This window comes from Stomoxys calcitrans, chromosome 2 (genome assembly GCF_963082655.1).
Source record: "Stomoxys calcitrans chromosome 2, idStoCalc2.1, whole genome shotgun sequence".
In the NCBI taxonomy this organism is placed as follows: domain Eukaryota; kingdom Metazoa; phylum Arthropoda; class Insecta; order Diptera; family Muscidae; genus Stomoxys; species Stomoxys calcitrans.
The window spans coordinates 162,920,178-162,946,327 of record NC_081553.1 but is presented as its reverse complement, the minus strand read 5'-3'; the positions used below and the strand labels follow the sequence as shown (position 1 = coordinate 162,946,327).

Sequence of the window (26,150 nt, the reverse complement as noted above, 5' to 3'; positions counted from 1 at the left end):
ATGGACCGATTTGAACCATACTTAGCACATCAGTTGAAAGTCATAACAAAACACCACGTGCAAAATTACAGTCAAATCGGATAGGAATTGTGTACTCTAGACGCTCAGAAAGCCAAGACCCCAGATAGGTTTATATGATAGCTATATCAGGTTATGGACCGATTTAAACTATACTCAGCATAGTTGTTGGATGTGATATCAAAACACAACGTGCAAAATTTCAGTCAAATCGGACGTGAATTGCGCCCACTAGAAGCTCAAGAGTCAAGACCCAAGATCGGTTTATACGACCGATTTGACCCATTTACAATCCCAACCGACCTACACTAATAAGAAGTATTTGTGCAAAATTTCAAGCGGCTAGCTTTACTCTTGAAAGTTAGCGTGCTTTCGACATACAGACGGACGGACATGGCTAGTTCGACATAAAATGTCACGACGATCAAGAATATATATACTTTATGGGGTCTTAGACGCATATTTCGAGGTGTTACAAACAGAATGACGAAATTAGTATACCCCAATGTACAAAGCAGATATAACCGCCTTACAGGAAGTGCGATGGACCGGAATGGCGTCACAACAACACTAAACGGTGACGAACTGTACTATAGCAGCCATAACACGAGAGATTAATTTGGCTGTGGATTTGTGGTTTGCGGAGATTGGAATAACTTGTCGCAATCTTTACTCCGGTGGACGAGATGCTAGAGATCTTTGGTCTAACAGTCGGAAAACCTCCATGAGATAACGTCCGATAATGGGTTAAGGCTTACAGATTTCGCCGCGGCAAAAAAAAAATGGTAGCTAGCAGCAACAGATTTCAACAAATAAAATCACAAAGCCACGTGGCTGTCAACCGAACAAAATACGTGATAGATGGAAGCATGTTATATGTACGATCTTTCCGTGGAGCGAATATAGATTCGGATCATAACCTTGTTACAGCAAAGGTTCGCGTGAGCATGGCGAGGAAAGTACGATATGACTGGATATTAAAAAGCAACAGACACATCAGATGGCAGATGGTTGTATGCACCGGATTGACCCGATGGCAAGGGCTGCCGCCTCAGTGTACGTGATCGTCCTTTTTTTGTCATGGGAGAGGCACATCCCGGAGTGCCTTCTCCGCACGCTTCTGGTCCGTGCCTGGATTGAAAAGAACCCTGGACCCTGGTTCTGTTCGGCTTGTCAGAATCGCCTCCATCATCGGTCAGTGTTGGTGAGGTGTAACCGGTGCATAGAGTGGGTAAAATTCCGATCTTGCTCTGGCCTTACGTCACTACGGGAGTTTAGTCACACTGAATATGTTGCAAGGTGCTGTGCGAGCATAGACATCAGCAGGTCACAAGCGTCGCTGTCGTCGCCTTCTGCGACCTCTTCGTAGGACTTTGTAACCCTCCCAACCCACCTACCCCGTGCGGCAATATACGCAACAGCCGGTTGGTAGCTGTTTCCCAGTTAATGGCCAAGCTTACATCCCCGACATAAGTGGGTTACTATCTGGCCATAGTCGTCTGGTTCTAGAGGACTTTAATGCGCATCACATCTCATGGCATTCTCCCTTGGTAACGACCAGCGGGGCATAGCTTTGACAGAGCAGAGCTCAACGTTTTGCACGGTGAATGAGGGTGCCCCCATTTCCATTGCATCCCCTGATCTACTAAGTGACGTATCCTGGCAACCCGTCATCTCTTTGGGGTCAGACCACCTTCCCATAATTCTCACCATCGACCGACCAATCAACTTCATAAGCTCTGAGCGCCGGACGTTTATCAATCAGAAGAAGACCGATTGGGCTGGCTTCAGAGAATACTCCAATTGCAGCTTCAGTGAACCGACACCCCCCTCAGATATGCTAGTTGACATCATTAACGCAGCAGCCGCTCGCTTTATACCAGCTGGTCGAATACCCCAAGCGCGTCCCAATTTCACGGCCCAGGAAGTGGTACTCGCAGATAAGCGAGATGGAATTCGTTGCACTATCCCCAGAATCAGCAAGCTTAATCTGGAAATTAATAGGGTAGTCAACGAACAAAATTGCAATTTGTGGCTGGAGCACTTGAAGCAGTGTAACTTAGGTACCAGTTTAGCAAGCTGTGGTCTACTGTTAAGTCACTCTCGAACCCCGGCACACGGGACGACAGAACCTCAATCACTTTTGTCGACTTAACCGAGACTGATTCGAAGAGGTGCTCCAGGTTGTTCAACCGTAAATTTATTGTGTATCCCGAGAGTGACAGGGTAAGGAGTAGAGCTATTCGTCGTATCCGTGGTCTCCGAGCCGAAGAGCAACCATCACCATTTACCGTGGACGAAGTTACGTTGGGCCCCAACGGAATCTCTAGACCGATGCTGAAAAATACGGATTTACTTGAAGTCGAGTACCTTACCTGTCTTAAAACACTCTTATAGTACCCGATGTCTGGAAGATAGGCAGTGTGATCTCGCTACTGAAGCCTGGTAAAGACCCGAGCTTGGGGGAGTCGTATATACCGATCTCCCTTCTCTCACCAGCAGCCAAGACGTTTGGGGGACTACTCCTCGCGAGGCTCGTTGGAGAATTTCCATTCGCCGATCATCAACATGGATTTCGAAGACTGCATCATCGCACACATTTGCCGAAAGTGATGGTCGACGAAGTGACAATTCCGAACATCAAGTGTCCCAAAATACTTGGTGTCACATTTGACAGCTCTTGCAAAGTCTCCTCACATGCCACACCAATTTGCTATAAAGTCGATAGTAGAAACAAGGTCTTTAAGTAAGTTATGCAGCGCCAGTGTGGTCCCCATCCCCATAAGAGACCATCTAAATCATCATCTTGTGGATAGGTTTTCACCGCGGAGAAGCCTTAAGGTAGATCTACATGTTCTAGAGCGTGAGGTCCAGTGCTGCAAGAGAGAACCTCTAGATCAAGCGGGCCTAGACAACAATCATACAGACACGGTAGCAGATGCAGTGAATAGCTACCGGGTGAATGTAGTCCTTGGGGAAAGACCGCCTCCCATTGCACCTCAAGATATTGACTTCCCCCGGTAAACCAGAGTAGTTCTGGCTCAATTACGATCCGGCAGATGCAGCCGCCTCAATTCCTACAGAGCATGGACTGATGCCGACGTGCTAGATGTATGTCCCGTTTGTGACCTGGGACCACACGACACCTGTTTAACTGCCCAGTTAGTCTCACTCGACTCAGACCAGATCCCTCTGGATGAACCCCATCTTAGTCTCTGAGCTCCTGGATCTGGACATTCAACAGAATCAAGCAGACAGAAAGATAGAACACAACATACTGGGTCGACTGATCCAACTGCTTGATGAAAGCACTCCTTGTTCCGATGATATAATAGCGCAGTGGCAAGCCATTGTTCACTCTATGGAAATTACCGCGAAATCCGTACTTTGCTACCGGAAGCCTCCCCCTAGATACCAATGGTACGATCAAGAATGTCGAATGAAGCCAAGAATGCGGGATACAGAGCAACCCAGCAATCAGTAGCACTTTGAACCCGTTATATGGTCATAATGTTGCACGTTTTCTCCATAGCAGTCCACAAAACTACTGTAAACCACACTGCTTGAAACATGGGATATTGTATCAAGATCAGTGTCCATAGCCGCCACAAGGCTATAGAGAAAGCTTCCTTAGCCTCACGGCAGTGGTGGCAGCAATTTGTCTAGCCACAATGTCCAGAGGCCTTAAATGTAGCATTAAATTCAGTGCATCAGATGGTTTCGTCTTCAGTGCGGCTTTGATGCATAAACAAGCCATCCTTTGGATCCAGTTGAGTATTGAACAATATGTGGGCTTTCGAAGCGCCGTCCACCAGACCACAACATCATATAGCATTATAGGTGTGACAACTGCAGTATATACAATGCATGCCGCGCGGTCTAAACCCCTTGCTTTGCCAATGGCTCTCTTGCAGGTGTATAGGGCAAGAGTTGATTTTCATGTAGTTGTAGTTAAATTTTTTGTCCTGCAAAACATTCTCTCCACACAAGGTGACAAGTTCCACTGTAGGCAACTTGTATCTCCTGCTGAAAAGAACTACTTCTGTCTTGCACGGATTTACACCTAGACCACTTTCGGTAGCCCACTTTGCTGTTGCTGTAGAGCTTCTTGAAGTATATCTCTTAGAGTGCTGGGAAACTTTCCCATCATCAGCATACGCGACCATGTCATCAGCATACGCGTCCACTTTTACGCCAAGGAACCTGTCTATCAGACACTGCTCATAATTCCACCGGTGATACATCATCAATGCTTGGCGGTTTAAAGGAGTCGAAACTTCTTATCGCCCAAAGGATTTTCGGCTCAGACACAATTTCCTCATAGCCTCCGTTGAATGCATACCAGTGACAACCTCTCGAAACTTGTAATCGCCGAGAGGATTTTCGGCTCAGACACAATTTTCTTATAGCCTCCGATGAATGCATACCAGTGACAACCTCTTCTGGCGCCACGATGTCCGTTGGAAAATTTCCCGGGAAATGTGTATCATTGAGTAGCTCTAGTGTTTCCTCACTAGACATTGTCCATACATTCTCTGACTTCTGAAATACCCCATCGTAATAGATCTCGAGGATACAATCTTCCTTAGCCTAGAGGCCTCAGATGTATCCTCCACGTAGCTGAAAATTTCTAACCAGGATTTGTTCTGAGCCTTTCTCAGCTCGCCCTTATATTCTGAGCTCAGCTTTATAGATGTCCCAATCGTCGGGCTTTCGCCCTGCTGAAAAGGTTTCTGCAGTCCTTTCTTAGACCAACCAGCTCTGGGTATCACCATGGCGGTCGCTGTTTGCCCCTGGGCTTGGCACTAGGACATGCTGACGCAAGTATATCATTCAGGGCCTTCGTGATCCGCTTGACCATTATGTCTATATCCTCCGCAGTTACCAGTTCCTTTTCTGGTGGGATAGACGCTGTTTCTGTTGTTCTCGCCAGGATTCGAACCCAGGCTTTTAGCGTCATAGGCGGACATGTTAAACTCTGAGCTACGGTGGCCTCCCATATATGTGTGTGTATTTCACTTTTAAGCCCTTTGCAAAGGCATTTATCAATCGGTCATCTCAAAAATTTTCACAGCGATTTCCTTTATGACTCCCACAATACGTACGGATTTTGGAAGATATTCTACATTTTAAATTCTAGCAAATTTTTATTTCGACGGCTACCCTGCATAATCTATGTGGTTTATTCTATTGCCGCGATTGATGTATTACGGTTTAAAGTCCAGCTTCAATAGAGGATCTACTGGTGTTGTCTGTTCGAAGAGAATGTTTTGCTTCATTCATAGACATGACATTTCAAACCCACAAAGTGTGGTGGGCAATTCGCTTCCATTAATGTATGCGCATTTAAATTTGCTCGATACAATAAATCGCTTTGGCCCTATTTACTGTAAATAAGCGATTTAGTATAATTTTAGAATTCGAGCCGTACGTCGCATAGTTAAATGGGCTTTGTTGATTACTTACAAACATGTCACCAACAATAAGAACCATATTATCAGACATCTACACCAACACCTCCAACTATATTAAGACCAAAATGGACTTTGTGGTGGAAATCTCAATCGTTGTCCTATTTTTCGGAGCTATGCTCAATAAATTCTTAATTTTAAATTGAAGTTGTGTTGTGTGTTTTTTGGAAATCTTCGAAACAAAATGTGTTTAAAACGACATATAAAAATAGAGTACACGTAACAAAAAAATTATGAATTGTTTTTTTTCTTTTCATTGTAATCGTTATTAAAAGTGTTATAAGTCGTGGGAAAAAAGGTCAAGGATTTTTAGTTTGTATGGAGATGTCTTACAACAACTAAAACTATACATTAATTCAAAGGTTTTTGGATTAAGTGGATGTAGAAGGCCGGATTTTTGACAACACTCAAATCCTTGAAGTCTCCAAAAAGTTGATGTTCCGCCTTAGCACCGAAAATCTCCTTCAGAATATTGGAAAACTGATTAAGCGCATGAGGATAATAGGACAAACGGAACTCGCTCTTTAAGTTATTAGCCTCGATTTGATAGTCCATTGTGACCATGGCCGGCTTGCCGCAGTAGAATAAAACGGATGTTTTTATATCAGCGGTGTGGCTTGTCTATAGAAAAAAAATCAAAGAATTAAATTAATGAAACTAATATTTGTTTTAATTATTTAACACAAAATGGGGTGTATATTTCATTCGACCCACCACTACTTGGTAAGCGACCAAATAAAATCATAAAACGTAAAAATGAGAATGAGACTGCGTTAGAATAAACATTGTCTATGCATAAATGTTAAATCCTATCCCACTAATTCTGTGTTACTGAAATAAACAGTTTTCGCCCGCCTGGTATATCAGAATCAGCAGATTTCGTAATGGAATTGAAATTTAATCTTCAAGTTGTCTTTGTCTTGTAAAATTATTTGATTTAAGGGGTAATGCACTGTAAAACTTAATAACATTTTTTTTTTAACATAATAGTTTATAATGATTTCTGTTTATCTGCCAGTCTGTTTTCCGTTGCAATCCCTCTACAGTCTCAAACAAATAAAAACGTGCTAAAGCCGATCCGAATCTTATATGCAATCCTAAAAGAGATTATGTTAGGTCCAGCACTTAATCCCATCATTTTGTTCACAAATTTGGACAACAATAGCTTCCTGTAGCTGCTCAAGATGTCTAAACGAGAGATCGATTTATATGGAAGCCATAACATGTTATGGATCGATTCAGACGATACTTGGCGTGGATGTTTAAAGGCACAGAGAAATCATTGCGAAAAAATTTCCTCCAAATTGGGTAAGAATGGCGTTTCTTAGGGGCTCCAGAAGTACATAAAGAGATTGGCTTATGGGAGCTACGGGAGCTGACATATTTTTCAGGCAACAATAGCTGTTGACAGGGCAATCTGACATTTCCATTGGATAGTTTGACATTTTCTACTATCCGTGCTGTTATATGGTTCTGAAACATGGGTACTCTTGTGAAAGCAGATGAGGTAGTGCTTGGAGTGTTTCAGACAAAGATTCTTCGTAAAATATATGGACCAGTTTGTGTTAATGGTGAATACAGGCGTCGTATGAACCACGAATTGTATGACGACGATAGCATAGATATACGTATCAAAATACAACGGCTGCGTTGGCTAGGTCATGTTTTCAGAATGGATGAAGAAGCTGCAGCAAAGAAGTCTTTTGAAAACAAACACGGTGGTACACGCAAACCGGGACCACCAAAAGCCCGATGGAAAGATCAAGTTGTGGGAGACACTTCGAAACTTGATGTCAGAGATTTTAGAATGAGCGCAGAAGATCGAGGCGCTTGGAACGCTATATTACGTTCGGCTAGTGGAACAAATATTCTTTCATAGCCAATTAAAGAAAGAAAGAAGTTTGACATTTTCATTAAGTACAAGTCTAACAAGTACAACTCATTGTTCAATTGTGTATAACAAAATATTGATATTTTTAGTAGATTTATCTAAAAATAATCTGATCTGAACCATATACGACACAGATGTCGAAAAGCCTAACATAAGACACTGTGTCAAATTTCAGTGAAATCGGATTATAAATGCGCCTTTTAGGTGGCCAAAACTTTAAATCGAGATATCGGTCTATATGGCAGCTATATCCAAACCTGAACCGATCTGGGCCAAATTGAAGAAGGATATCGAAGGGCCTAACAAAACTCACTGTCCCAAATTTCAGCAAAATCGGATAATAAATGTAGCTTTAATGGGCCTATGACCCTAAATCGAACGATCGGTCCATATGGCCGCTATATCCAAATCTAGACCGATCTAAGCCAAATTGATGAAGAATGTCCAAGGGCCCAACACAACTTACTGTCCTAATTATTTTCGACATCGGACAATAAATTCGCCTTTTTATTGTCCCAAAGCCTTAAATCGAGAGATCGGTCTATGTGGCAGCTATATCCAAATCTGGCCCGATCTGGGCCAGATTGAAGAACGATGTCGAGGGACCTGACACAAGCCACTGTACCAAATTTCAGCAAAATCGGACAATAAATGCGACTTTTATGGGCCCAAAACCTTAAATCGAGAGATCGGTCTATATGGCAGCTTTATCCAAATCTGAACCGATCTAAGCCAAATTGATGAAGAATGCCCAAGGGCCCAACACAACTTACTGTCCTAATTATTTTCGACATCTGACAATAAATGCGCCTTTTATTGGCCCAAAATCTTAAATCGAGAGATCGGTCTATGTGGCAGCTATATTTAAATCTGGACACATCTTGGCCAAATTGAAGAAGGATGTAGAAGATCCTAACATAACCCACTGCCCCAAATTTCGGCGACATCGGACAATAAATGCTCCTTTTATGGGCTCAAAACCTTAAATCGGCGGATCGGTCTATATGGCAGCTATATCCATATCTGGACCGATCTGTGCCATATTGCACAGGTATGTCGAAGAGCCTAACACAACTCACTGTCCCAAATTTCGGCGAAATCTGACAATACATGCGCCTTTTATGGGCCCAAAACCTTAAATCGAGAGATCGGTCTATATGGCAGCTTTATCCAAATCTGGACCGTTCTAAGCCAAATTGATGAAGAATGTCCAAGGGCCCAACACAACTCACTGTCCTAATTTTTTTCGACATCGGACAATAAATGCGCCTTATATTGGCCCAAAACCATAAATCCAGAGATCGGTCTATATGGCAGCTATATTTAAATCTGGGCCGATCTTGGCCAAATTGAAGAAGGATGTAGAAGATCCTAACATAAGCCACTGCCCCAAATTTCGGCGACATCGGACAATAAATACGCCTTTTATGACAGCTATCCAAATCTGGACCGATCTGTGCCATATTGCACAGGTATGTCGAGGCGCTTAACTTAACTCACTGTCCCAAATTTCGACGACATCGGACAATAAATGTGCCTTTTATGGGCCCAAAGCCTTAAGTCGAGAGATTGGTCTATGTGGCAGCTATATCCAAATCTGGCCCGATCTGGGCCAAATCGAAGTACGATGTCCAGGGACCTGACACACATGGGGGCTATATGAAGATATAGTCCGATATAGCCCATCTTCGAACTAAACCTGCTTATGGACAAAAAAAGAATCTGTACAAAATTTCAGCTCGATATCTCTATTTTTTACGCCGATCAAGAACATATACGCTTTATAGGGTCGGAAATGGATATTTCGATGTGTTGCAAACGGAATGACAAAATGAAAAATCAATTAGGCGATAATGGGAAGCAACTCGAGAACATTTTCATGCGATCATTTTTCACAACTTTCGACGAAGATTATAACGACGAGAGTGCATTGATGATTTTAACGGTCTAGACTGCCAATTTTCTTTCTTTTCATCACTCGATTCGTTTGTCAATTCATTGACAACAGCTGATATTATTGAGGGAAAATGGCTGTTTCCAATGAATTTGGCAAACGAATAGAGTAGGTTAGGTTAGGTTTAAGTGGCAGTCTGCCATCAGACTCACTTTGACGTTTTCGTCCATTGTGATACCACAGGAACAGAAGAAGGAAGATGCCTTCTAGTTCCTACGGTTGATCCATCCAAATCACTTTAAAAAGCCCAATACCTTGCGAATGTTCACAGACAGGTTCTCAAAGAAATGAGAACCTAAAGTGGGAATGATTCTGACTGCTAGTTCGGGACACACACACAGAAGGTCTATTCTTCTTCGATGTCCTCACAGCATCTGCAAAAGTCGTTGCTGGCAACCTTCAGTCTGTCAGCATATTTTCCGATTAGACAGTGACCTGTCAAGGCGGACACAAAGACTGAGTCGTCGGTTCTAGACAATTACAGCAAAGCAGTAGAAATCACCAAGTCTAGATTAGGCCACATAGTTTTGAAATGCTCACAGCCCACTCTTTGTGACCATCTATCATTCATTGTCCTTCGGGCCTGGTCCTGACAACTTAGCTTACATGTCGCAAGAGACATACTCACAGATTCCAGTATCCCTGGAAGGATAGTTCCTAGTCTCGCAAGCTCGTCCGCTTTATAATTCCCTAGGATATCTCTGTGAGCCGGCACCGAGAACAGATTAATTTTGAACTGTTCAGCCATCTCGTTGAGAGATCTGACATACGTTCTCCAGGGATTTAATGGCTGCCTGAGAAAATATTTATGCCAATCGTCGTAATGACATAGTATCTTAGCCATACCACCACTTCCTTAATTGCAAGGTTATCCGCTTGATACACACTGCAGTGGTCGGGTAACCTTTTCGATATGACCAGTTCTAGATCTTTAGAGTGCAGCCCAAAAACCACCTGGTTGTCCAAAGGCATAAGACCAGATGGTGTCGTCCTCAGTGCGGCTGTGATGCACAAACAAGCCATCCTTTGGATCCGGTTAAGTATTGAGCAGTAAGTGGACTTTGGAAGCACCGTCCACCAGACCACAATACCATATAGCATTATAGGTCTGACAACTGCAGTATATGCCCAATGCATAACACGCGGTCTAAACCCCCAACTTTTGTCAATGGCTCTCTTGCAGGTGTATAGGGCAAAAGTGACCTTTCTTGCCCTTTCCATGTTGGATTTGAAGTTCAATTTCCTGTCCAGCAAAACACCTAGGTATCTTGCGCTTTCTGTAAATGGAACATTCTCTCCACCAAAGTTGCCACTGTAGGCAACCACGTTACCACTTTTACGCCTTTTTCTTTCAGGGACAAAAATATATTGTTAATGGCTATATTCCAAAGTAGAGGAGACAGCACATCTCCTTGAGAAGTTTCTCTGCTGACCCATCTTTTTTGATCCACAGATCCCAAGCCTGCCGTAATGCATCTTTTTGTAAGTAAGTTATTAATAAACTTTCTTACGGTAGAGTTGATGCATAGAAACTATCGAAACGAATTGGTCCATGTTTTGATATAGCGGCCATATAAACCGATCTTGGGTCTTGACTTCTGGACCTTCTAGAGGGTGAAATTCTTATCCAATTTGGTTCCAACAATTGTGCGAAGTATGTTCAAATCGGGTCATAACCTGATATAGCTGCCACATAAACCGATCTCCCGATAAGACTTCTTAAGCTTCTAGAGGGCACAATTCTTATCAGATTTTGCTGAAATTTTACAGTGACCTCCAAGAAGTAGCCTTTAGTCGGATTAAAACCTGATATACCTCCCATGTGAGCTGATCTCCAGGTTTTACTTATTGATTTGGCTGAAAGTAAACACAACGAGATTTCCTATGACCTTAGACATACGCGCCAAACGATATCTCCTATGACCTTAACATACGTGCCAAACATGGTCCGAATCGGTTCATAACCGGAAATAGATCCCATCCTAACCGATTTTACTTCTTGAGCCCTTATCGTTCGCAATTCTTACCCGATTTGGCTAAAATTTTGAACAATGACCCAGAAAAATAGGTTTTCTCATATCAGCAAACACTGTATGCTGATATTCTGAGCATTTTATGTCGATCTAGGAATGTCCGTCCCTCTGTCCGTCAGTCTGTTCCCCTGACCTCCAATCTGTTCATCGGTCTGTTCCTCTGTACTTTCGTCTGTCCGCCACGATAGCGTTTTAACGAATAACGCAATTCACTTGAAATTTAGCAATAATACTTCTTATCGATGTAGGTCGTAAAGAATTGTAAATAGACTTAGTCTGTTTATGTTTACATATAAAGCCCATATAAACCGATCTGTTGAGTTGACTTCTTAGGCCTCTAGAGGAAGCAATTCTTATCGGATTTGGCTCAAATTTGAATATCGGTTTTTTTTATAACATTCAACATTCTTGCCAAGTATATTCTGAATCGGCCTATAACCTGATATGGTTCCCATGTAATCCGATCTCCCGATTGTACTTCTTGGGCTGCTAGAGAAAATTTAGCATAATGATTTCTCCTTTGACCTCCAACCTCCATTCTAAGAATGGTCTGATTTCGGTTCTTACCTTTTATTGCTCCTCCGATTTTAGTTTTAAAACATATATTAGAAGCAGAATGAAGTTTGTTTCTTGATCTGTTCTATTTTCTGCTTATTAAGGATACTTACAACGTCGTAAACCAAAGAAGTAGAAGCGCGTTAAGTTCAGCCGGGTCGAATCTTATATACCCTCAACCATGGTACAAATTATTTGAATGACTTTTACAAATAAATAGGAGCTATAGGACGAACGGAAACGAAATTGACTGTACTTGTTATGACTTCCAACAGCTGTTGGAAGTCATAACAAGTAAAAGCGTGTAAAGTTCCGAATCTAATGTACCTTCCACCATAAATCGCAATTGTCAAGTTCTATGTCCAATATCTCTTTATAGGCAAACAAAAGATAATGGATAATGGACACCAAAGTAGAAGTCATTGTACAAAATTTATCCCAAATCGGATATAAATTGCGCACTCTAGAGCTCAAAAATTATAATCAGGAAAACGGTTCATATGGAAGCTATGTCAGTTTATTAACCGATTTGGACCATACTTGGCACAGTTGTTAGAAGTTAAAACAAAACTGCAATTCATGCAAAATTTTAGCCAAATCGAATAACAATTGCGACCTCCAGCGGCTCAATAAGTCATAAACCGAGATATGTAGGTATATATGGGAGCTGTATCAGGTTATAAATCGATTTTATTCATGATTAGCACTGTTGTGAAAAGTCATACTACAACATGTCATGCTAAATTTCATACAAATCGGATGAGAATTGCGCCCTCTGGAGGCTCAAGAAGTCAAGATGCACAATCGGTTTATATGGCAGCTATAACAAAACATGAACCGATATAGTCCATTTGCAATCTCATCTGACCTACACTAATAGGAAGTATTCATGCAAAATTTCAAGTGCCTTGCTTTTTTCCTTCGAAAGTTAGCGTGTTTTTTGACAGACAGATGTACGGACGGACGGGCATGGTTAAATCGACTAAGAATGTCAACACGATCAAGAATATATGTACTTTGTTGGATCTCAGATCAACAACTGTGCTAAGTACGGTCCAAATCGGTCTATAACCTGATATAGCTGCCATAAAAACCGATCTTGGATCTTAACTGCTTGAGCCACAAGAGGGCGCAATTCTGATCCGATTTGACTGAAATTTGGCAAGAGATGTTTTGATATGACTTCCAACAACTGTGCTAAGTATGGTTCAAATCGGTCTATAACCAAATATATCTGCCATATAAACCGACCTGGGATCTTAACTTCTTGCGCCACTAGAGGTCGCAATTCTTATACCATTTGGCTGGAATTTTGCATAAGGTGTTCTCTAATGACTTTTAACAACTGTGACAAGTATGGTTCAAATCAATCTTCAACCTGATATAGCTGCCATATAAACGGAACTGAAATCTTGACTGCTTGAACTACTAGAGGGCGCAATTTGGCTGAAATGTTGCATGAGCTGTTTTGGTATGACTTCCAACATATTTGCCAGATATTGTTCCAATCGGTGTATAACCTGATACAGCTCCCTTATAAACCGATCTCCAGATTATATTTCTACAGCCTTTAGAGAGTCCATTTCTTATCCGATTTGGAAACTTTGTATAACGGGTTCTTCTGTGAACTGCAACATATGTACGTGTCATATGTTGTCTGAATTGGTCTATAGCCTGATACAGCTCCCATATAAATCGATCTCCAAATTTTACTGCTTGAGCCTCTCGAGAGCGCAATTCGTATCCGAATTTGCTGAAATTTTACACAATTAAATCTACTATACTAAAATCAAGGTTTGCATCAAACGAATTGGCAACGGTACATTGCATTTCAGCAATATGTAGGATATATACATATGTATTTCATATATATATATGTATACGTAAAATAATATATTTCCCGAACATAGTATTTTTTTGTGACTAACAGTCTTTTTGTTTGTTAATTTATCGTCGTAGCAGCGGCAATTTCTTTCGACAGCGTCGCTGCTGGCTTTTCTGACTTCTATGACTGATCTTAACGCCAAAGAGAACAGCGAACCAAAATGACGCTCGCTCGCTCTCTCATTCTCTGCAGCTAAATATTAAAAACAAATATTGTTTGCGGAAAATACAGCACAGTACCAATGTGGGAGATAAGATAAAAGCAAATATGACTACCAAAACAAAACAAACGAATATAAACACAAAAACGATATATACTCAATTTGGACTAATCGCAATTCACAGTTCGGTGGCGTCTTGTCATTGTTTAGCTACGTGGGTCACATATTTTTGAGTATTAGCACGTTTCAATGAAACGAAGTGCAACAAGCTAAGCCATATAACGGGGGCGAGATACTTTTTTTTAAATTTTTTCTTAAAACAAAGTTTTTTGGTGAATATATGCTAACACCGGCGGCAACATAACATAAAACTCGATGCAACCTTTAAGTAAATTTATTTGACAGATTTCTTTTAAATAACAGTCAAATAAACCAACTTTAGAGCTGTATTATGTTTTATGAATAGGGCCGTAATACTCTTAGTTCGAAATTAATGGGAAAGTTATCTACGTGGGTCACATACTTTTGAGTATTAGCACGTTTCAATGAAACAAAGTGCAAGCTAAGCCATTAACGGGGGGCGAGATACAGTTTTTAATTTTTTCTTAAAACAAAGTTTTTTGGTGAATATATACTAACACCGGTAACATAACATAAAACTCGATGCAACCTTTAAGTAAATTTATTTGACAGATTTCTTTTAAATAACTGTCAAATAAACCAACTTTAGAGCTGTATTAAGTTTTGTGAATAGGGCCGTAATACTCTTAGTTCGAAATTCATGGTAAAGTTAAGATCTCAATTATAATTTAGTTATCTCTCTAACGCCTGCTCAATTAAGAGTAAGGTAAAGTGTCATACGGTGTCTGTTAATCCGAAAAATGAATAAGTGTACACTTAAGCGTTCTTACACTTCGATAATAAAAGTTTTTTTAAACCCTCCACCATAGGATGGGGGCATACTAATTTCGTCATTCTGTTTGTAACATCTCGAAATATGAGTCTAGGACCCCGTAAAGTATAAATATTCTTGATCGTCGCGACATTTTATGTCGATTTAGCCATGTCCGCCTGTCTGTCTGTCGAAAGCACGCGGAGTAAAGCTAGGCGCTTGAAATTTTGCACAAATACTTCTTTTTGGTGCAGGTCGGTTGGGATTGTAAATTGGCCAAATCGGTCCATGTTTTGATATAGCTGCCATATAAACCGATCTTAGGTCTTAACTTCTTTAGCCTCTAGTGGGCGCAATTTTCGTCGAATATGACTGAAATTTTGTACGTACGATTTTGATATCACTTCCAATAACTGTGCTATGTATGGTTCAATTCGGTTAATAACCTAATCTTTGATCTTGACTTCTTGAGGCGCTAGAGGGCGCAATTCTCATCCGATTTTGCTGAAATTTTTCATGAGGTGTTTTGTTCTGTCTTCCTACAACTTTGCTATGTATGGCACAAATCGGTACATACCCTAGTATAGCTGCCACATAAACCGATCTGTGATCTTGACTTCTTGAGCCTCTAGATAGCACAATTTTCATCCGATTTGGCAAAAATTTTATACAACGGCTTCTTCCATGACCTTCAACATCATGTCCAATATGGTCTGAATAGATATATAGCTTGATAAAGCCCCCATATAACCCAAGCTCCCGATTTTGCTTCTTAAGCCCCTACAAGGAGCAATTCCGAATCCGAAAGGACTGAAATATTACACGACGACTTCTACAATGTTCAGCATTCAATTCATTTATGGTCCGAATCGAACAATAATTTGATATAGCCCCAAAAGCATAACAGTTCTTATTCATTATTCTTTGTTTGCCTGAAAAGAGATACCGCTCAAAGAACTCGACAAATTCGATCCATGGTGGAGGGCATATAAGATTGGGCCCGGCCCAATTTAGCACGCTCTTACTTGTTTTATCATACCCTCCGCAAATGAATGACGAAAATAATATCCGTGGTATATTAATTTCGTCATTCATTTTGTAACATCTCGAAATATTGCTCTTATGGAGTCTGGAGTGGAGTGTTATATTTGGGATTCCATTGCAGGATATTGTCGGGCTATAGACCATTTCGTTTAGTGCTTTCTATTCGAAGTATACCACAAACCAATTGAATTTGTTGCATTTCTTGTTATTAACATTGGTGAATAAATTGGATTAGAACAAGGGAAGTAAGTTCTTACTAGTCTTTTATTGCACTAGAAAGCTAAACCTTACGAGCCCTGTTCGAGTTCAGATGTGAGCTTTACAATTTTCTCTGTTTGGTGGGTATGTAAAGAACCATGATCCATGATCGTTGATAAAGGTTCTTGGCGAATCAGAAATCGCGATCCGAGTAGCCAGTCAAATGCTACAACAATTGGTTCGTTTTATTTACAACTCTAGCAGATTCGCTAGCTTATGGATAAATAAAACGCTCTTCCCGCTAAATGCTTTGTACTTTAATTTTAGTTTTTTTTATTAAGATTGAACGATGATGTTTTAATAAACGGTGATGAAATTAGCCGCTTAGCTAATCAGGGATAGCATTTTTCCCCATACAAACTTAGCGAGAAAATCCGCTTAATGGGTAAATAAAATACGGCACATATCACACTTTTTGCTTTTTACTGCAATGAAAGCCCAAGGAGATTTTAAAACAAAAACAAATAAAAAGGCATTAAGTTAAGCGGGGCCGAACTTTGAACACTCACCACCTCGAATATAAATATTAACCACCTTTCGTAATAAATCGGTGAAAAATGCATTCTTTATGATCCAATAGCAGCTATATCTAAATATAGTCCGATCTGTCCCATATTCAAGAGGGTTTTATAAGTATTTTACACAATTTATTTTACCAAATTCATCGGTTAAAAAATGCACCTTCAATGGGCCTAAGAACTTAATATAATATAAACCGATCTGAACCATATTGAAAACGAATGTCGAAGACCCTAACACAGCCCAATGTGTCAAATTTCAGCGAAATTGAGTAATAAACGTGATTTTATTGTCTCAATAACTTAAATCGGGAGATTGATATGTATAGCAGCTAGATCCACATATATCCCAGTCTTGACAGGTGTCAAAGGATGGGAGAGGTATAAAGGTTTCAATTCAAAATGTTTATTAATTCAAATAATTGTGTGCTTATAATAAAGAACAAGTAAAAGCTTGCAAAGTTCGGCTGGGCCGAATTTTACATACCCTCCACCATGCAATTGTCAAGTTCTTTGCCCGTATCTCTTCATAAGCAAAGGATAATGGATAAGAAAAGTTATGCTTATGGAGCATTTTTTCTCGGGTCATACCTAGTTTGAATGTTGAAGACCACAATAGATCAATTGTGCAGCATTTCAGCCAAATCTGATTAGAATTGCGCTCTATAGGGGCATATTTTTTACCGATTCCGGCCGTACTTAGCACGTATATTAGAGGTCATAAGAGAAGTCGATGGGCAATATTTTACTAATCGTAAATCAGCTTATATGAGAGCTATATCAGGTTTTGAACCGATTGGAACTATACTTGGCACATCTGCTAAATGTTTTAGAAAACGTTATTGTGTTAATTTTAGCCAAATCGGATAAGAATTGCGCTCTATAGAGGCTCAAGAAATTTAATCGAAAGATCGGTTTATATGGGAGCTGAATAAAAACATGGACCGATATTGCCCAAACGACCTACACTTACTTGGTGCGGTGCTAACGCGAGAACGTCGAGTGTGAAAATCTTTACCGACAGTAAAATTGCCATAAGAGCAATAACATCCAAGACGGTAAGGTCACGAACAATCTTGCAGTGTAGGATGGAGATTAACGCCTTCTCTGAGGATGGCAAAATCCGCATCGTTTGGGTGCCGGGCTTTACCGGAGTAAGGGGAAATAAAAAGGGCAGACGATTTGGCGATGAAGACCAGAGGACTGCCGTCAATAAACTTGGTCGAGGCAGTCGGAGTTAAGGGAGTGGGCGACGAATGCGCATGCAACATTGTGGAACAGCGAAACTGTCGGTAGGACGGCGAAAATCCTATGGGGGGGATCCAGATCGTGAGAAGACGACTCTTTTACTAAAAGGAAGCAAGAAGGAGGTCAGTATAGCTATTGGTATCATAACGGGACACATAGGACTACGAGCTCACTTATATAAAATCGGTGTGGCAAGTGATAGCATAGGTAGGCATGCGGAAAGATGATGAGACATTGGAGCATTTCCTTTGTCATTGCCCGGCTTTCGCGTCCAACAGATGGCGGTACTTAGGTGGAGACACAATATCAGACGTGAACCAACTTAGGGGAGTGGTATTGAAAACAATTAAGGATTTTGTAAGTAGCACGGAATTCCTAACTTAAAATTTTCTTTTTAGAGGTTACTTTATAGTTTTTAGAGCGCACAAGAAGCCGATTACTGACTTAGGTGTATGCCCATAGTGGTATGGGGCGGATTAATATCTGCACCCTCTTTTCAACCTAACCTACATAACACTACGCTACTCCAGTCTTCAAAGCGTATATCATTTAAAATATATATATATATATATTTAAATATATATATATATTTCTGTACAAAGTACAGGTCACAATTTTCATCCGACCGTCTTCAAATTTGGCAAATACAATTTTTTAGCGTAGAAAAGAAGCCTATTGAAATTGGAAACAATCGGTTAAGATTTGCTTATAGCTCTCATATATATGTTCGTCCAATTGGCAGTAATAATGCAATAAAATGGTCATTTGTCAAACGCTTAAAAAAAAGTTGGCACAAAGGTTTCTGTTATAGCTTTCGACATTTCAGGTAAATTTCATATGAATCGGTTGAAATTTAAATGTAGCTCTCTTATATATCTTACAACCAATATGGAAATATCAGCTATAGTAGTCACAATTTTGGTCCGGTCTTAAAAAAATTTTGCCTATATATATATATATATATATATATATATATATATATATATATATATATATGGGAGCTATGTGTAAATTTGAACCGATTTTGATGAAATTGTGCACGTCAAATGCAAATCGTCAGGCAAAATTTTTTTAAGACCGGACCAAAATTGTGACTACTATAGCTGATATTTCCATATTGGTTGTAAGATATATAAGAGAGCTACATTTAAATTTCAACCGATTCATATGAAATTTACCTGAAATGTCGAAAGCTATAACAGAAACCTTTGTGCCAAATTTTTTTTAAGCGTTTGACAAATGACCATTTCATTGCATTATTACTGCCAATTGGACGAACATATATATGAGAGCTATAAGCAAATCTTAACCGATTGTTTCCAATTTCAATAGGCTTCTTTTCTACGCTAAAAAATTGTATTTGCCAAATTTGAAGACGGTCGGATGAAAATTGTGACCTGTACTTTGTACAGAAATTAACATGGACAGACGGACATAGCTAAATGGAATTAAAAAATGATCCTGAGTCGATCGGTATATTTATGCTTCTGATTGTTTCAAACAATTGCACTTAGTTGTAATACCCTGCATCACAGTGGTAGTGTAGGATATAAAATTGTACTCCCTTATAGCGTATGTCAGTCTGATGTATGTTCTTGGTTGTAGTAAAAATCGAAGACAATTTAACCATGTTCATATGACACGTCGATCAAGAATATATATACTTTATGGGGTCTAAGATAAATATTTCGAGGAGTTACAAACAGAATGACGAAATTAGTATACTCCCATCCTATGGTGCAGGGTATATATGGCCCATAGCGGGCCTTAATTAGATGTAGCTGCAATATAGACCGACCTACCGATTTAGGGTCTTAAGCCCATAGAAGGTCGTATTTTTCTATTTCGCTGAAATTAAGAGCAGTGAGTTGGACTATAGTCCCCTTTGTCCGAATCAAATTTGGTCCAGATCGGACCACACTTTGACATAAAATTAGAACATGGAGTTGCACTGGCTCACTCGATATTCGAGCCGCGTATGGTCGATGCCAGACCAGGTTATAGGAGAAATCATTATGCAAAATTTCAATCAAATCAAATAATAATTGCGACATCCAGACACTTTGGAAGTAAAATCGGAGGTTGGATTATAGGGAATCGGTAGAGATGGGTTTCTACCGGGTAAATACCCAACGCTTGGGTATTTACCCGGCATGTATTTGGGTATTTATAATTTTGCCAATATATTGGACATAAAAATATTTTCCAAACAATTTTTGACGATTTCGTATTTTTTGTATATAATCGGGAGATCGGGCGGTCAGTCTATGGGCAACTATACCCAAATAAAGTGCGATCTGGAAAATATTTGTATACCCAAGATATCTGCAAAATTATAAATACCCAGCTTTTGGGTATAAATGGGTAAATACCCAGGTATTTACCCTACATAGGGCACGGTGTGTATCAGAAGAAAATTTATAAATAAATAGTCAATTTAAAAGTAAAGGAGCGTGGTGCGGAGCGGAAATTGAGCCTCGAAACCAGCTCGAAAGGACTTATTGCTGTTTTTATAAAATCTGGATCTAAATGTAAGTGTTTAAGACTAGAGTACGAACAAAACATTAACATTCGGCCAGGCCAAATCATGGATAACCAACACTAGGGATTAACTGAGTTTGTTATACCATACACCACTGTGGTACAGGGAATTATAAGTTTATGCATTTGTTTGCAACGCTAAGAAGGAGAAGAGCTATAGAAGTATAACGATCGGCTTAGAATCATTTCCTGATTCGATTTAGCTATGGCCGTCTGTCTGTCCAGGTATTCTTGTGATCAATGTACAGATCGCATTTATTGTCTGAAAAAAAAATCGGTCCGATATGTACTTTTAAGGCTGTAGAAGCCAACATTTCGACATCTATATGTGTACAAAATTTCATAAAAATCGATCCAGATTTAGATATAGCCCCCATATATATCTTTTTTTGTGATATGGAGTTTTAAGCCTGTAGAAGCTAAAATTTTAGTACGATTTTAAAAAAATTTAGTACGAGGTGTTGTGTTTGATGTTGTCATATGTGTGCAAAATTTCGTCAAAATCGGTCTAGATTTAGATATAGCTCCCATATATATCTTTCACCCGATATGGAATTTTCGGGCTGTAGCGCCACAATTTTGGTCCGATCTTTACAAAATTTAGCATGAAACATTTTATTTAGCATCCTAACACGTGCTCAAAATTTCATAAAAATCGGTTCAGATTTAGATATAGCTCCCATATATATATTACATCCGATATGAAGTTTTAAGGCTGTAGAAGCCACAATTTTGGTCCAATCTTAACAAGATTTAGCACGAGATGTTTAATTTGACGTCCCAATACGTGTGCAAATTTTGATTTAAATTTACTACTTCCATATATATTTTTTATCCGATAAGTCAAAATAATTCACTAGGTATGCAAAATTAAATTCTGACTAGATTTGGAGATAATTTTTATATTGGGTTGCCCAAAAAGTAATTGCGGATTTTTCATATAGTCGGCGTTGACAAATTTTTTCACAGCTTGTGTCTCTGTAATTGCATTCTTTCTTCTGTCAGTTATCAGCTGATACTTTTAGCTTGCTTTAAAAAAAATAAGTATATTTGATTAAAGTTCATTCTAAGTTTTATTAAAAATGTATTTACTTTCTTTTAAAAAATCCCCAATTACTTTGTGGGCAACCCAATATATTAAAAGTTGCACGTATAGTAGGTGGTGTAGGGTATTATAAAGTCGGTCCCGCCCGACTTTTGCCTTTTCTTTTTCAATTATTTTGGTCTCAACAAGTCATATCGGGATATCGGTACTTCGGAGGGCCTTTAAAACTATATTTTACCATTCGGATAAAACTTGGCACTGATGTTGTAAAACATAAGATAGGGTTTTGGGCCAAATTTCAGCGAAATCAGGTGAAAATATAAGCTTCTAGGGGCTGAAGAAGGGAATCGGTTTATAAAGAGCTATATCTGTTTATAGACCATTGGAAGTCATAACTCAAGCACTTGATCCAAATTTCAGCCAAATCGGATGAAAATTAAGTCTTCTAAGGGCTCAAGATATTAAGTCGGTGGATTGGTTTATTGGGGGGCTATAACTGTTTATAGAGCGATTTGGATCATACTTAACATGGATTCTGGTTTGAACCGTTGAGTGGAGCGGAAGTTTTGTAATTTCACTCCGCAAGAATTTTCCTGTTACTCATAATATGACATTATTTTTGGAAGACAAATTTAAGTCACTCAAGGATAGCTGCGATAGAGGTATCCATTAGGCGGTTGATGATCTGCGTCTGTTTCTAGTGGAGCGGCAGATCTAGATCCCGGGAGTAGGCTTAGAATGGACCCCAAGCCAACCTTTTCTTTCTTCGCATGCCTATAATTTGCCTAGTCCATCGGCCTTCACCGGCAAACTAACACGCTCTTTAAAAGGTTGGAATAATAGAAGACGCATCGCTCAACGATTTATTGAGAGGCTTGGTGCGAATGATCCTAAGACTCTCACTAATAAGGAGAGAGACTCCATAAATTGGGTTCGTCAACTGTCGAAAAGGGAGAAGAACATGGCAACATACCTAGGAATAATTGGAGTGGGATAGTCAATGGACTGTCATCAGTATACTCCGATGTCCTTGCGGAATTTCCTGGGTCTCCTCCAGTTTGTGAAGATGCAGCCTGGTATCGGGGCCGATACAGACTAATTGCCTTCGAGCATCAACGCTCAATTGAATACCAAGGATTCCTTCAGATGACTCCATACATGTAAGACTAAGGCAATATAATCCCAATCTTTCAACCACCGACTGGAAAATTGGTAGATTGGCTAAGGCTGATGGTGACCGGAGACATGCAGTATTCATACTAAACACCGGCTGCCTCGCAGACCTCAACAAGTCTGTAGGAGTTGTATCCTATGGATTCAATTAGTTTAAACGGTAGGTCTATAGAAGCGATGGGTTTGGGGAATCAGAAGGCGACTCAGCAGTTGTTGCTCAACACTTGCCTGAGGAACAATCGACCACATCGCTAAAGTCTGGCGATTTGCAGGAGACTGAAAATCCCCCTGCCACAATCAAGACAGGAGGGGATGGCATCGAAACGGAAACCGATAAGCCCTGTGTGGGTGAGTACTGGGCTCAAGAGCTAGTGAAGCATCTAAGAAGGAAACGCCCACACCGCAAATGTCCAGTGCCCTGTGTTAGAGTGGTTCAACAGCTTTTTCACCTACCCTTGGATGTGTACGGAAGCTCATCATGACAAGATCTAACGAAACTTGTGAGGATGAAATAGGAAGACGAGGCTAACACAACAGTGGTGGAAGTTCTGAATCCTGACTATGGTTCGGTTTCTATAGATAAATCTCCACTATTGTAAAGTCATACCGATATCGCTTATTTGAAATCACTAAAGATCTACACCAATTAGAAGTTCCACCGCTATCGTGTTTTCGACAGACGGACGGACAGACATGGCTAGATAGAATCAGAATGTACAGACGATCCAGAATAAATATACTTTATGAGGTCACAGGTCAATATATCAAGGTGTTACAAATGGAATGACTAGATAAGTATTCCTCCATCTTATAGTGGTGGGTATAGCAAACATTAACAAGTGGCTGAGAATCCGACTTATACCTAAGTTGACATGTAGCCCAGTAATGGCAATATGGTATTCACATAAAGGGTATATGGCAGTGGAGTAGAAATTTGTTCCTTCCACATGTAAAAGCCACTGAAGGCCATCGTGGCACCAAGTTTCCAGCGCTCGCTCTCCTTCAATTCCTACCAACGAGTATATTATTAACGGGTAATATAATACATATTATATTACCTGTTAATAACAATATGGGGCATAAATTAAAGAAGAGAGATACGAATCCTACAAAAAATAAATGAAAATGTAAAATAACATTTTAAACTAAGTGCCTGTGCAGCTGCACAATCTTTCAATTGCATATATTGCCCATGAACATTCCACTAAGGATCAGGGGCAAACTCAATGATAAGGGGCCTCCTTTTTATAGCCGAGTCCGAACGGCGTGCCGCAGTGCGACACCTCTTTGGAGAGAAGTTGTACATGGCATAGGACATCACAAATATAGCCAGCATTAGGAAGGAAAAACCACCGTTGAAATATTTTTTTTATGGTCTCGCCAGGATTTGAACCCAGGCGTTGAGTGTCATAGGCGGACATGCTAACCTCTGCGCTACGGTGGCCTCCGTACAATCTTAGTTTTTTGAAATATACACTGCATTTAAGAGAAAGGTATTGGCAAATTGTATATGCCTACAATGTGGAGTATATTTGAAGTGAAGATACACCCAGGAGACTAGAAGTTTAGATTATAAATATAACTAAATTTGTATTCTGAGTATTGTAAAACGGAGCGTGCATGGATGGGCTAGTATGAAATAATACGTGTAAATTTTTAGCCGAACCCATGGCGGTGGGCATGCCACATTCTGCCTGGTCGAACTTAACATGTTTTACATGTTTGGGGCAACGATCGTCTAGTAAAAAATGTCAGCCCTAGATAGATGTAAGCACTTTTTAATGCTGATATTAATCTTATGCTTGAGATGATGGAAAATTCTAATATTATATTTGCCTTATAGGCCCTTCAAAACAGTTTTATGAGATTAAGCTCGAAACTTATCAGCACTATATTGTTATCAGAGGTCAAGGTCAGAAAATGCGATAGCAGTTCTAATAGCAACAGCAGCAATACAAGGACGGAAACATGTATTAAAATTTTTGAGTTCTAGTCAAATGATGATGTTCTCTTGGCAACGATGAAGGGAAAATCATGACTTCTAATTGTTTTAAACAAGAACGAGAAATTTAAACTTACATTGTAGTACAAACTCTTGGCAGGTGTTGAACCAGTCTCCAAAATGTTGTCGTAGTTGCGATGATCAATCAGTAACATACCACCTGGTCTCAAACACATTTCGAAATTCCTAATGGCCTTTTTGTGTTCTAATTGCTGGGGGCTGGAATCCATCAAATGGGCGAAAGAATTTCCCAGGCATAAGACGGCATCAAATCCGCCCTTGACAACGTCTTTGATATCATCGTACAGTGTTAGCCAGTTGGCTTCTTCAATGACTATAGACAGAGTAACAATATTACACCATAATAAAAAGTTTACATTTCATAAAGCAAAACGTACTCCATCTGTCAAAAGCAGGCTCCTTGCGGCGATTCCAGCGCTCTTTCAAGGCATATTTCAACATTTTATCGGAGGCATCAACGGAGACAACTTCGAAGCCCTCCTCCAGCAACATAATAGAGTCAACACTAGAAAATAGGAGCTCGTGAGAAATTTCTGGGTTTGCAGAATATTTTTTTCGGCTTTAATGTTATAATGGCCACTTACCCCGTTCCACAGGCTACATCCAGAATGCGTTTGCAGTTCTTGGCCCTCAGCAAATTGATGAGAAACTTCTTGTAATTGTCGGTGCGGGAATTTTTGTCGCCAATGAAGATCTCCCACACCTTGGCGGCTTTACCATCCGCATACTGATCCCGCACACCCTCGGCGGATATACCCTCTGAACGGGTTACAAAAACACTATCGGCTGAAGCGGCAGTCATATTGGGAGAGCAACGATGTGCTTGTACTTTGTCAAACGATGTGAAAGGCCAAACTAAACTCGCACACCTCCAGTGCTCTTCACAAAAGCTCACCAGTCAGCAACGACCGCATCAAAGCAGCACAAATATCAACGACGACAGCAACAACAAACAATGAATGACCACAGCTGAGCAAATGCAGGCAGCGATGAAAGCGAAACGCTTACGAAAACTGATAGATAACACCTCAAAAGAAATGAAAAGAAATCCAAACGCAAAGTTTTCGAATGTTTGCTCTTCCTAATTAAAATACTATCAGCTGACACTCGTAACGAATAGCGAGCACTCTGCATAGAAATCAGTGTTTTATGAGCGAACTTTGTCATGGCGTATGACGACTGATAGCCTACAGGCTACATGCGTGTTTACCATCCGCACTTTAGACTGGTTAAGAGTTTTGGAAAGGGCTTGTTAAGTCCATCCCCTAATATAATCACTACTTAGGACGTCACACGTTACCCTGCCTCCAAGTGAGTAGTGATGACACTGACCTTAGCAAGTCTAGAATGTATCAACTCACAGATTGTCTCCATAATGTTGGAGGCAAAAACACTCGCGTTGTTGTGCTCTTGATGCTGTGTATATGGACACAACAAAAAT

The 26,150-nt window shown here is 40.1% G+C and overlaps 2 protein-coding genes across 2 annotated transcripts; one reads left to right on the top strand and one right to left on the bottom strand.

Annotated features, from left to right (window-relative positions):
* The first annotated feature begins 5,420 nt into the window (after window positions 1-5,420).
* On the top strand, window positions 5,421-5,723 carry LOC131995202 (uncharacterized). The gene has a single exon (XM_059363461.1). The coding sequence runs from the start codon at window positions 5,489-5,491 to the stop codon at window positions 5,633-5,635; it is 147 nt and encodes a 48-aa protein (XP_059219444.1). The 5' UTR covers window positions 5,421-5,488; the 3' UTR covers window positions 5,636-5,723.
* Window positions 5,721-25,577, bottom strand: LOC106093742 (glycine N-methyltransferase). Its single transcript, XM_013260876.2, has 4 exons — window positions 25,294-25,577; window positions 25,087-25,214; window positions 24,766-25,022; window positions 5,721-6,110 (listed from the first exon to the last, which is right to left on the bottom strand). Exons 1-4 carry the CDS (start codon window positions 25,509-25,511, stop codon window positions 5,841-5,843), a joined length of 873 nt encoding a protein of 290 aa, XP_013116330.1. The 5' UTR covers window positions 25,512-25,577; the 3' UTR covers window positions 5,721-5,840.
* Window positions 25,578-26,150: the final 573 nt, after the last annotated feature.

Bases quoted from the DNA above. Each gene is read 5' to 3' on its own strand.
- LOC131995202 (XM_059363461.1), top strand. From the start codon at position 5,489: ATGTCACCAACAATAAGAACCATATTATCAGACATCTACACCAACACC.
- LOC106093742 (XM_013260876.2), bottom strand. From the start codon at position 25,511: ATGACTGCCGCTTCAGCCGATAGTGTTTTTGTAACCCGTTCAGAGGGT. The intron at 25,215-25,293 runs GTAAGTGGCCAT...CCTATTTTCTAG, and splicing joins GATGTAGCCTGTGGAACGGG to TGTTGACTCTATTATGTTGC. The intron at 25,023-25,086 runs GTACGTTTTGCT...CTCTGTCTATAG, and splicing joins GCCTGCTTTTGACAGATGGA to TCATTGAAGAAGCCAACTGG.